The sequence below is a fragment of the Anarrhichthys ocellatus genome, unplaced genomic scaffold, assembly GCF_004355925.1.
Source record: "Anarrhichthys ocellatus isolate YVR2014 unplaced genomic scaffold, GSC_Weel_1.0 scaffold20, whole genome shotgun sequence".
Lineage (NCBI taxonomy): Eukaryota > Metazoa > Chordata > Actinopteri > Perciformes > Anarhichadidae > Anarrhichthys > Anarrhichthys ocellatus.
In genome coordinates this window covers 4037855-4050251 of record NW_022280050.1, presented here as the reverse complement: position 1 = coordinate 4050251, position 12397 = coordinate 4037855, and the positions used below count along the sequence as shown (strand labels likewise).

The 12397-nt window shown below is 40.5% G+C and overlaps 2 protein-coding genes across 2 annotated transcripts in view; both read right to left on the bottom strand.

Annotated features, from left to right (window-relative positions):
* LOC116389612 (cytochrome c1) overlaps positions 1-2932 on the bottom strand; it is a 14740-nt gene extending 11808 nt beyond the window's left edge. Inside the window, exon 1 of the mRNA XM_031858444.1 lies at positions 2624-2932. Within this exon, the coding sequence (XP_031714304.1) occupies positions 2624-2687 (64 nt within the window). The 5' untranslated portion in view covers positions 2688-2932. The remainder of the gene's footprint in view (positions 1-2623) is intronic.
* Positions 2933-4581: 1649 nt separating this feature from the next.
* Positions 4582-12022, bottom strand: LOC116389753 (sorting nexin-4-like). Its single transcript, XM_031858697.1, has 14 exons — positions 11888-12022; positions 11006-11130; positions 10584-10725; positions 10275-10424; positions 9890-9937; positions 9684-9739; positions 9312-9384; positions 8992-9053; positions 8366-8431; positions 8092-8181; positions 7360-7459; positions 7004-7149; positions 6236-6350; positions 4582-6121 (listed from the first exon to the last, which is right to left on the bottom strand). Exons 1-14 carry the CDS (start codon positions 11981-11983, stop codon positions 6074-6076), a joined length of 1317 nt encoding a protein of 438 aa, XP_031714557.1. The 5' UTR covers positions 11984-12022; the 3' UTR covers positions 4582-6073.
* Between the last annotated feature and the right edge of the window lie 375 nt (positions 12023-12397).

Here is a 12397-nt window from a genome sequence, read left to right as displayed (position 1 = left end):
GCATTTTGTTACCTTTGGATAGAGCCGCGCTAGCCGGTTCCTCCTGTTCCCATCTTTGTGCTAAGCAACATGTTTGAAAGATAAACATTTAATTTCCCTGTTCTATAAATTCAGGCAAGCAGGACTTAGATATCACGTGGGATGCTCAACTAACATGGGCGGCGTCAGCTTTCCAGGACATTGGCCCTGGCAACAGGTAAAAACAGGATTCATTGGAAATGTGGCACCAATTGAGACTAAAATGAAATACACGTGAAGTGAATAAAAAAGCACTTTCAGCTAGTTACATCATGTTGGTGAGCTACTAACAGCCGATACGGTGTGAGGACTGCACTTCCAGTGAACGCACGCCTTGATGGAAGTTGTAGGGCTGTAGTGATGATTGATGCTGGCACCACTGTTTTGATATGCAAAGGCTGACGCATGAGGAAACTGTTTACCTTGACACCTCATAATTATTCTTCCCTGATATCTAATTTTCGTCATATTCACCTTTTATTATTACAAAACAACAAAGAAGTCTATCTTCTTTTAAATCACTGCACTTTTGTAACTTGCGGTCTACATAAATTGGAGTGTGAGGCATGTTATCAATGACAAAGCAAGAGGAACTTCATTGTCTGACTCTGTTGGTTCCTGTCCTGAGACTGTGTTAGACGCCTGTGTGAGATCGCCTGTGCGTACTTGACTGAGTAATATTGTGTGTACATACTACAATAACCAACCCTTTGCCCCGTAACAGTACACCATAAACTGTGTGTGCATGTGTGTCAGGTAATACAACAGCACCTCCACTGTGCATTGTTCTGTCAGGTATGGCTCTATTATGTGTTTGTAGGACAGAAAGTGCTGTGTTTACCCCAATCATGCACACCTTGAAACTGCCCCCATGGGAGCAGAGGGAGTGTGTGTGTGTGTGTGTGTGTGTGTGTGTGTGTGTGTGTGCATGTGCCCGCCTTTCACTTATCCACCAAAAGAGTGTTTTATGTACTGGTAGTTGAAGGTGTAAACACAGACAAGTCTGCACACACACACTGTTCACACACCTGGCACAAATCACACAGCGCTTTTTGCTTTCATCTGCCTCTAAGACACACATATGCTCTACAACTGACTCATACACACAGTAATGAAGCAATACTCCCATACTCCCACACTCACACAGTCGTTCTGTACATTAAAATCCTACCCCACACCCTCCCACACACACACTCTCACACACACACACAGATGCTGACGGCCCTGGCGGAGAGGAAGGCGCTGAAACTAGTCGTTTCGGTGGGTGTTGTCTACAGCTGGAGATGGATCTAGTTACCGAGGCACTCCCTATCCTTAACTTCTATAGCTTACACACCGTCCATGATGTGCACACATGCGACTGACCTAACAACCCATCTTTTTCTGTGAAACTCTAAACCACTTGCATGCAAGCAAGCAAACACTCCAATGGAGATTTCCTGCGTCACTGTACAACAGGATCCCGTGGGTGAAAAAAAAATATGTGTGTGTGGGAAAATGAAAGTGTGGGTGTAAGGGTGGCTCCTATCTGGCGGTTTATCTGCTAATAAAAAGTGAACCGGTAGAGTGAGATTACACCAGATGCCATCCAAGTGCACCAACGTTCAACTGAAATTTTGTTTGCATAATGACCACGAGGCTCACTGTTGCTCTGACTATCTCCCTCACTTTTCACCATCCTTGTATACCTCTCTGTTGTCCCTCTTATCGGCCACACCATATCTCTTTTATCTTTTATCTTCTTCTAATCTCCCCTCCTTTCCCATCTTTTTTTTATTTGTTTTTCTCAATGCTTCCTTTCTCTCCTTCAGAGCTTTATTGCTCGTTTGAACAATCTGGAATCATTACATGTGCCGCGGGGAAGGGCAGGGGCCCATGGGCCAGCTGAAGAGGGAAAAAAGAGCAATTGATGAAGAATGGAAATATAGAGAAGAAAAACGAAGATGAGACTTAAAAAGAGGAGGAAAGAGAGAAAACAGGAGGGAAATACAATGGAACCACCACACCCCTGTGGGCCAAAACTCATGTCCAAAAAAGATGGCCATATTACATGACACACCTATTTCACTGATGATGTCTCGGCAGCAGAGGCATGAACAATGACAGTATGGAAAAGGAGAGCAGAGATGCTTTTATTCATTCAGTCTGAACGGATTAAAACAAGCGGTGTTTAGCTCAAGGTGAATTGAATTGCCATGCCGACAGTGAGGCAGACAGACTGGCAAAAGACACCGGTAATTGCACTCACACACACACACACACACACACACACATAGAGGCAGCCAGATAGACACATACGGATGTGTAATGAGGCAGACTGGCAGAAAAGGAGAGAACGATAGGTGAGACTGAGGGATATGAATTAGGGGTTAAAAGAGACAGTGGGATGAAGATGAACAATACAGACAGAAGAAAAAACATATATATATATATATATATCTATATCTATATAGATATAGATATAGGTATACATATATAGAGATATATAGATATATATTCATAGATAGATAGATAGATAGATAGATAGATAGATACATGTGCATGCATACAGACAAAAGCAGACACCGAAAGGCTGATCTGAATTAATTGGAAAATAAATCATTACCTTGTGCCTGGGCGCTTGTAGCCAGCAGGCTTCCTAATAGCAGAATCCACAGGTATGACATCATGGGAACGCGGTGTTCTGGCTGCGATTGAACCGGTGCTCAGACCCTCTTTTTTCTGCCTTCAAACAGGACAATCAACCGGCCTGGACGTTTCAGGTGGACCTGGAGGGCGTGCGTGTATAGGTGTGCCGGTGCGTTCTTGTGCGTCGGATCAAAACCGTGGAGTCTCCAAGGTGCTCGGATGCTCAGCTCAGTGCGCGCTACCGTGGATCTGTCGTCCTCTCCTTTTGTCTGGATTGGAAGAGAGAAGGTCCAGTCGTTATTAAGGTGGGCGGGTCTCTTCTCTCAAATACAGGCAGGCAGGCGGGTAGAAGGGCTGTGTACGGTGCTGTGAGGGCATTACATCCCACATCCCCACTAATCAGTAGTGTTCATAACATTTCCAATGTTATGGCTGTTGCCAACAATTTGGTAATCGTTTTTTTCAGTGCGAGGAAAAGCTCAATTATCCAGGAACTCCTTATGAAACATTATTTAATTCAAGTCGTCGTCCTTTTAGAGAGCCACGGTAGCTCTTCCCATTCATTGAGATAAAGCAACCTTTAGGACTGTAACTTCACTTCTTGTGTCCCATTCATTTTAATAACGGGTCAAGTACTAACAAGACCAATCTTATCTGTCTATGTGTTAAGACACATTTTGAGAAAAGATCTCCCCTAACAGTATTTCTAGGCATTTCCATATATATTCTATTATACATTGGCTATGATTTAGGCAGCATGAGACATTTTTACAGCCTCATAAGTCTGTTTACTTGGATTTACTAGAATATCAGGTTTCTAAAGAGTGCAGTGAATTACTGGATTGGGACATGTAAGGCTTTGGTCTGTTTTTAATGTTAAATTAATGTTAGGTTTCCATTTGAGAAAACCACACATGATCTCATGCAAACCAACCAGTAGGTGGGTTTGAAAAGAAAGCATGCTCCTTTCCTTTCCTCGTGCTCCTCTCTCTTTCATTACCACTTTGTTAAGTCGCCTCTGTGCCAAATCGAATTTTTTACTGATATTGATCGTCAGGTGGCGCTATTTGTTCATTATTTCACAGTTCACGTTAAACGGTTCCAGGCTTTGTCTCGCTCTTCAGAGCTGCAGTGTGCAAATATTGAAAGAGCCTTCTTTTTTTTTTTTTACAAGTGAAGACAATTGCATTCAAACCATCATATAGTATACATGCTTAGGGATTTTCCTATATTTCTATGTCATTATAATTATAATTATTATAATTTAGCCGTTTTTCATATCGTACATAATAAATGGTGAAGGACAGGGCACATCTATTACATCATTTAATACCAGATGAAGCACATGTTATTAATTTGTAGTAAATACCTAACTTATGATGAAAATAAAAGACCTTAGAGCATCAAAGGGATACATCAAAAGGGAAATTTTTTTTAAATATCTTAAATATTTTTATTGTTGAAAGAGTTGTGCATTTTTTCCCCACCAGATCAGAAGTAGCTTGACATACTTCTTGTTTTAGGAAACAAATCCAAAGAGAATGACTTCCTGTGTGATCTCATAATTCATGCGTGATGGGACTTGACAGGCATCCATCACATGAGCGTCAACTCACAGACACACCCATCTGATTCACACACCGTCACTTCAGGTGTCTTGGAAATAAAAGAGAAGTCTTGCATAGAGGCAAGGCTGTTATTTTGACACTGATGAATTACAGTAGTCGGACCTTTCGAATGTGCTCATTAAAATACCGCTGCTTTTGTGTTTTAGCCACAAAGACAAACAAATACCATGTTACACATGAACATTCAGCAAGCATCCTGCCTCAGTAATCTGTAAACATAGTGTGAAACCAGCACTACCACATGTCGTCCGAGTTTCACCACCTTGGACTCATATGTACAATGTTATAAAAATTGCAATGAAAACAGTTTAAAAAAAGAAATGTTTATTAGTGTTTTAGCACAATGATTACATAAACATAAAAACAATCATTCATTGAACACGTTTATTATAAAAACATACATAAAGCTGTAATTTGGGATTATTTCAGTAAACTGATTGTTTATTGAAGGCCGAGGGAAAGTATCTTTGCACAACTTTTACATGTCCATTTTGCACCAATCTTCCCTCTTCAGGATATCATATTAAGGAAACAAAAGTAGAACATGTATTGTGTATGTATATCATATGGATTGAGCCAGAATTTGAGGATCCAACATGTCCGTAGTTAAAGATTTCCACCATTTGGTCAGTATGTCACAAACATTGACCTGAGGCATGCTTGGAACTCACGTCTATTATTTAGTGCAATGACTTCACATCAGAAAAAGAGATGCGGCAGATTGAGAGTGTGGCTGAAAGGGCCCTCCCCTGTTTTACAAGACCAATGCTCATATTAAGGCTATAAAGCTCGAAAGTAAAGAAAAAGCTCAACTACTGATCTGTAAGTGTGTCGCTTTAACAACACTTATGGTTGCACTTGGTAGATCAGGTAGTTTGTGGTGGTGCCATGTTTAGGTCCGCGAAAGAATAAGAAAGCCTCCATTAAGGAGTTGAAGAAAGAGAGGCTCGACTAACTTTACTCTTACTCATGGCTCTTTTCTTTTGGCACAAAACGAAAAAAAAAATCTCTCATCAATTACCAAAAATACCCTAAGCTTGTCGACCCCTCTCCTGTGCTCCCCACCTGTGATCTGTACTATACAGCACTTTGGTCAGCTATCGATTAATAACAGCATAAAGACTGACTTCAGCATGAAGTGTACCAAACATATTTCAGGAAAAAGAAGTGGTCCATGTTCCCTTGCCTTACAATAAGATTTCTTGTTTCTGATAAATCTCCACCTGACATTTTTATTTAATAAACTTTCAGAAGATTACACCTCCCATTTGAGGCTGAGAGGAAGTAGTGGTAGTTTTCAGACTGATTCCTCAACATCCGTCCTTTTATGTCATTGCACAGTTCTGCTACATTTGGGAAGTGAAGTGTAACTGAAATACACTGCACAGGCATTCCCAATGCGCAACTATCATGCATTATTAGTGCAGGATTTTCCTCTATGACACGCTGACGGCTGTGCAACAAAGGAGGAAAAAGTCTTGAACATTTGGGTCATCTGCAGTAGGACAGTAACATTAGCAAAATGCCACGTGAATGGTACTGTTAAAGACACTTGGAATTAAAAGGCATGGATCAACTAAATAACTCTAGTGCTTTTTCTAAATAAATGTGTGTGTGTGAGAGAGAGAGAGAGAGAGAGAGAGAAAGGCAGAATCATTCAGCGTAGCAAACAAAGTGAGGACAGTATTTTTGGCTCCCATGGTCCATCTCCGTAAGACTGCAGGTTGGCTGATGGTCCCACTCTGAACAATCCGATTGTTATTGTTTTGGTGCAAGTGAGCGATTGGCTGGAGAGTGGCTCACATTTTGTTGAAACACTCCTTGGCGTTGGACCACACCTGGATTCCCTGAGACAGTTATGGAGTGACAAAGAACAAGAGTGCTTTTGAGAGAACTGCTGAAGAAATCAACACGCCTGGCATTCAGATGTAGGAAAGTATACAAGTAAAGGAGCCCCTTACCTTCTTACACATGCTGATCTGCATGATGGCATAGCTAATTAGTGCTTCACGCAAATCTCTGTCCTTCTGTTCCTTGAAACGTTCAATGTCTTCCCAGGCTGTTCGCACAAACTCTCTGGAGACACAATCACAAAGACACATGCTGATGTCACTCATTCTGAGGGGCGAAATAAAAGTCATTGTAGAGGAAGAACAAACAGTGTGGTGGTTTTTAGTTTTTAAAATTACCGAGTTATATTGCTGATGTCTTCTTAATCGTACATGATACCTGATTTTGACTCGTCTACCTGATTTAAGATTCTGACTTAAATCCATTATACTGACACTTACCTTTTTATACTTTACTGATTGTTTAAAAACTGTTTACATCTCTGTATACATTACTACATTACTGTTTACATTCAGTTTCTCCATTTCAAATACTGTCTTCCACAAATTTATATTACTTCATTTTATATTTTATTTATGTTTATACTTCCTCATTCTTCGCCAGTTACTTCATATAATTGTTGTATGTATTATGATGAAGAACTTGGAACGAGGTTCAACGTTTTCTACGCTGAACGTCAATTTCACGTTCATCAGTTGCAAACGGACACATTCAGTTCACCAAAAACATGAACACGTTCAATGAAGCGCTCTTTTAGTGTGTTCATGCACAACACTGGGTGAAACAATTCATTGTACATGACGGGCAAATTGTGTGACAAAAAAAACATATAATTTTTTTTCCCAGACAGAGGATTGATTCACAGCTGATGAGCTTACTGGCACTCTCTGTTCTTTTCCTCGAGCGTTTCCTCTGCCTCACGGATACTCTGCTCCAGCGCTGCCAACCTGCTCTCCCTCTGCTCCTGGCTCTCTTGGCCGAACAGTTTACTCGTCATCCCCTTCAGAGAAAAGATCCGAACTGTCTGCACACACAGACACACAGACAAATCAGTCGACTCACTGATGTTCTCATCAAAACAGATCACAATAATAAAAAAAACAAAAAACTAATTCTGTTCATTTATATCACTTTTCATGCACAATTCTCACTTGACTTGTCATTGTGTGTGGGTACACTCCCAGAATGTGTAGGAGAAAGTGAGAGACGATGAGAGAGTGTGTGAGTGCCTTACCCCAGTAGCCAGCTCTTCCTTCTGTTGTTTCTTTTGGACGAGGTCCTGAGCTACCATCTCCAACTCGTACTGCATCAGCTCATGTTTCCTACACACTGACCTGAATCCACAAACACACACACTCAGAAGTTAACACAGTTTTAATAAGTCGATGAAAATGTGAACCCAAAAAATGTGTAGTCCTATTATATTGATGCATCCTGATACTAAGATTACAACAGACAGACGGATGATAAAGACATAAGAGATCTCCATCCTAACATCAGTTCTTGTCGATAACCACAGGTCTGCATTATATGCTCTGCTGAAAGATGTTTACATATGCTATAAAGCATTTGCATTAGCTCTGTTGCGTGTTACTTTGTTTTGAATAGAACGATACAGAACAATGGCAACATGAGGCGGAATCACAAAAAGGCAGTGTTGGATATTTCTCAAATCTGCCTCAGGAAATAATAAGAAGGAATTGGAGTGTGGAAAACACAGGGTCGTATCTCTACAGCTGCTCACATTAAGAAACATGAATAATGATATACCAATTCACTGCGTCAAGAAAACTCTAAGGATTAATAAACTGATGTTTGATATGATATTTCTTCAAACCAAATGTGCCGACTTGCAATCCCTTCTGATGGTCTGTTAAAACCAATAAGAGCACTTGTTAGATTGAATATTACCCTCCGCTTATTGTTTGGCCTCGTATAGATACGTCTCTCTGTGTCTCAAACATACCTGACAGCATCAGTGTAGAAAAGGTATTCTTTCAGTTGGTCTGCATAATGCTCTTCTTCCTCCAGAATGTCATCTATTGATGCAGCGTACCTGTACACATGTCGCATTCAAAAGTTAACCGATGCAGAAAATAAAGCATTATGTTTGAGAATGTGTTGAAGTTAGTAGTTTAGTGACTGGTGTATTGCTGCTTCAGTAAACACATTTAAGTGTAAGCTACAGTCTGAGTGTGTGAGAGGGTAGAGTAGTTGAAGGGCAACTTTAGTCCACTTACGTGTCCATGTGGTGGCCCGCACTCTGTAGTCCATCTCCCATCTCTTTTTCTATAGCACTCCATTCACTGGAGACACACCAATTTAGGTTTAATTCTGCAACTCTCAGTTCGGTCCATGCAGCCTGAAGACTTTTTCTTACAAGTGCTTTGTGCGCTACAATTTGCTCCTGGACGTTTACAGCCTTATTTTATTTACAAATTTCATCTTGAAGCTTCAAAATTATTTTGCTAAGCATCTCACCCATACAATTTCATATTTCATGAAATAATACAGAAAACCAAAAGAAAATGAAGTCGAAACATGGCCTCTCCATGAACAAAGGAATTACCCTGCGACCCCCTTTAACACTGAAGTCATCAGTATGTATACTACATGTAGAAGAAGTTCACATACGTTTCCTTATGCCAAAAAATGCAACGCCTTTAAAGGGGAAAAAAATGTTCAGAAATTCAGCGTGATGTAAAATATGATTAGGCTTACATGTTTCTATCAGCAAAAGTGTAGATCTGAGGTATCTGGACACAGTATATGCACTACGTGTGATGCTTTACTTTTAATAAATGTAGTTCCCTCGTTTAGGCCCAAACTATGACTTTATATATATATTTATATAGGTGTTTCTCACCTGAAGACTCTGCCGTAGTTACCATGGACTTTGTAAACTCCATACAGCCTGTCTGCTACTTTCTAGAATTAAAAAAAACAATCAAATTAATCATTATTACGTGGTCAGAAAAATAAGAACAGGAGCTCACAGGACTGTACTACTTGCCCAAGACAAAATGAGAGAGTCAAAAATCTACCAAGCTAAAGCCATTTTTCTCAGATGTTGGCAAAATAAAAATAATATGCAAAAAAAGCATAAACCACTGGCCTCAGCAGACAGTTAAATATAGGTGTGTGTGTGTGTGTGTGTAAGTGCGTTTCACACATGCCAAAACTCACCGCCCGCACCCTCAGTAACTGAGAGATGACAGAGTTCAGTTCATCACTGTAGAGTTTCAGTGCTGTGAATCGCCTGGAGAACACAACACAGGGATCAGAACTCAAACAGTGTTTAACTCAATCTAAACATTTCTGTTGCTCTATTGCGTGAGGATTTTCTAATGAGAAACTCTCATCATCTTACTTCTTACTATCTGTTGTGCCACTGGGATCCTTCATTTTGAATTAGGTCTACACATTACAGCTCCTAAGAAAACCATTTCACGATGATTCAGTAATCTGACTAAATGTCCTGCTTTGTATAAATCCTGGTCAAACGTTTCAGAGGCAAACCAATGAAGTTTACTTTTTATCCGTCTGTTTTTCACCTACTTGTCAGGGTTCTTGACTCTGAACATGGCACTCAGAGACTTTAGTCTGGAGTCAACCTGGTGGGGAACAGAAGTATACACACGTTAACAGGGTTTTTATTTTGCATATGGCATACAGGAGCATTCAAGAACTTTGCCTATAATAAAACAAGTGACAGAAACACTGACATCCATGTAAAATGTGAAGGAGACAAACCAACTGTATACCTTGTCTTGGAAACCTGTCTCCAAAACCGCCTCCCTCCATTCTTTCTCCTGAGGACAGATGATTGACAGATGACTGATGCATGATAGACAGGATTATCAACCAGGCTGTGTACAAATTGGGCTTTTAAGCTACAACAAAACACCAAAGGGCTGCGCTGGATTGAGCATGTTGATACAGGGAAAAGGTGAACTACAAATGCGACCATTCAGTTTAAAGGTGTGGCAAGAAGGATGCAAGGATTTTCAAACCAGAGCAGCTTCAGCCATAGTTTGGCCAAAGTGTTATTGTCAATTTGAAATCCCTGTTAGACTGTGAGACTAAGTGTGGCAGAAGCAGTCAATGGGACATTATGTGGACCATAATGAGTGAGGCTTAAGCGTTTACCTCTGTCAGAAAGAGGAAGAAGATTTTGTCATTGGAAAGGACAGGATGTGATGCAACACGAAGCAGGAAGTTTTCCAGGCCGACTCTCCGTCTCTCAACAAAGTCTGGGTCGAGGTTGTCGGCGGACATTTTGTGCCACACAAACTCTGCCTACAAGAGGGACAAAAGAACCAATGTGAATACCACCTCAAAAGATAAGGGGCGTCTCTACTACCAGGAAGAAACGGAAGAAAGACTACATGTGAAGTTTTATCACAAAACGTCCTTAGTTATACCCAGCAAATTAATTATTTGTAATTCTTTTCTCACCCTTTTCTCTGGTAGTGGAGGGATGATGATGTAGGAGTAGGTGACCAGGAGGTATGTTCTGAGCAACTCAAACTCACTGTAGCGTCTCCACAAAGTGTCAGGTGTGGTGGGAGTACCCCCCGCTGGAAGTGTCTCAGCCGGCCTGTAGACAGAGGAATGGGAATAAACAGTGTTGTTATCAGGTGTCAAACTGCATCCCTGGGAGGAAGTATTTAACTGAATTACTCTAAGGACACTATGACATAACATCGGCCAAGATAAAACAAATGTCCTGTGTGCTTTTATTATTGAAGTGTAGGAGAAAGTGGTCCCACTCCACTCTTCTTGTTGTCCCAGCTGTGTGTTTCTGCATCACCATGAAGATGTTTGCATAATGCTGGAACACTAATGGCAGCAGAACAAGACTCCAGTGCATGACCTACCGTGTCTCTATGAGGTAGACTGTATAGGTTTCCTGCATGTTAACCGTGTTCTTCCCTGTTCTCTTCTCTGCCTCGGTCACATTCATCTCCATTTTTCTCAGCAGAGTTGACCCTCTTTCCACCATCTATACAGACAAGAAAATAATAATGAGTGGGCACGACAAGTCAATGAAAGTAAAAAAGACAAATATATGAGGGAGCATCAGAAAAAGTAATATCAGGTGAACAGACAGGTTTGTGCAGGGTAAGCATGGTTCTCAGGACAAACAAAGACAAATGCCCACTCTGTTGGACAGTAAAGTTTTATTATATTCTGTTCTACACTATGCAAACAGATGAAGTGCTGTTTTGCAACGTTAGATAACCTTCTGAAACATTATCACGCTTCTTTATAAAGGGTATGTGTGCCTTGTCACACGACAAGGCAATACTACCACCATTAAGTACTAAAAATCATTGCTTACGTATCCGGAAATGAAATGAAACCACGGTAAATAAGACTGGACTTGCAGGACACAAATAGGTCTCTGGATAATTTAAAGTCAACTCAAGGCTTTAGCGTTCAAACTTGCTAGCACGCGAGCTAACAGCAGGAGTAAAGTTTACAAAGTAACGTTATAGCTTCGAACTACTGCTAGCAAACGCAACTCGAGCTCACTTTGCAACTGTACGGATACCGTGCAGAGCTAGCAAGTTAGCTACGTTTAGCTTTGAAGAGGTGAATGGAAAAGTCTCAGTTGCTTCATGTCACTCACGTTGACTCCACCTAACGTAGCTAACGTTAACTGTTACGTTCGGCCTGTTTGGGAAAGTGTTGACTAGTGAAAACAGGCTTTTTAGCTAAAAAAAAACAAAAAAAAAACGTATATCAAAAAGTACGACCGTGTTTATGAGGTTGTTCTCGGATTCTGTTGACGTGATGTCGGTGTTACCGATCACAGCTACTTCTTCGATACTTCCAGAGTCTGCCATCATCATCTGGCTGCTGTTGTCAGCTGAGCTAGCTGCCTGCGAAGTGTTTCCTCTGCTTTACGCATGCGTGTTTCAGACTTCACTATATACTTTTTGATACAACTAAATTAATGGTAGTAAATGATTAATGTCCATTCGATCATACATGGCTCATACAAAATGAAAAATAGTAATACAACAAAATAGGATAATAATACTACTAGAATACATATCCACAATAACAATATAATATCATAACCATCTTTGGCAATAGTCTTATTATATAAGACTATATGATTGAATGTAGAATGCAACAATGCAGTTAGAGGTAATAACAAGACCTTAAATTGTACTGAAATTACTCCAACATTGCAAGTGACCATATAAAGTTAAGTTTCAATTCAGAACAACAAAAAGGCAATTCCCACGTGTTAATGTGCA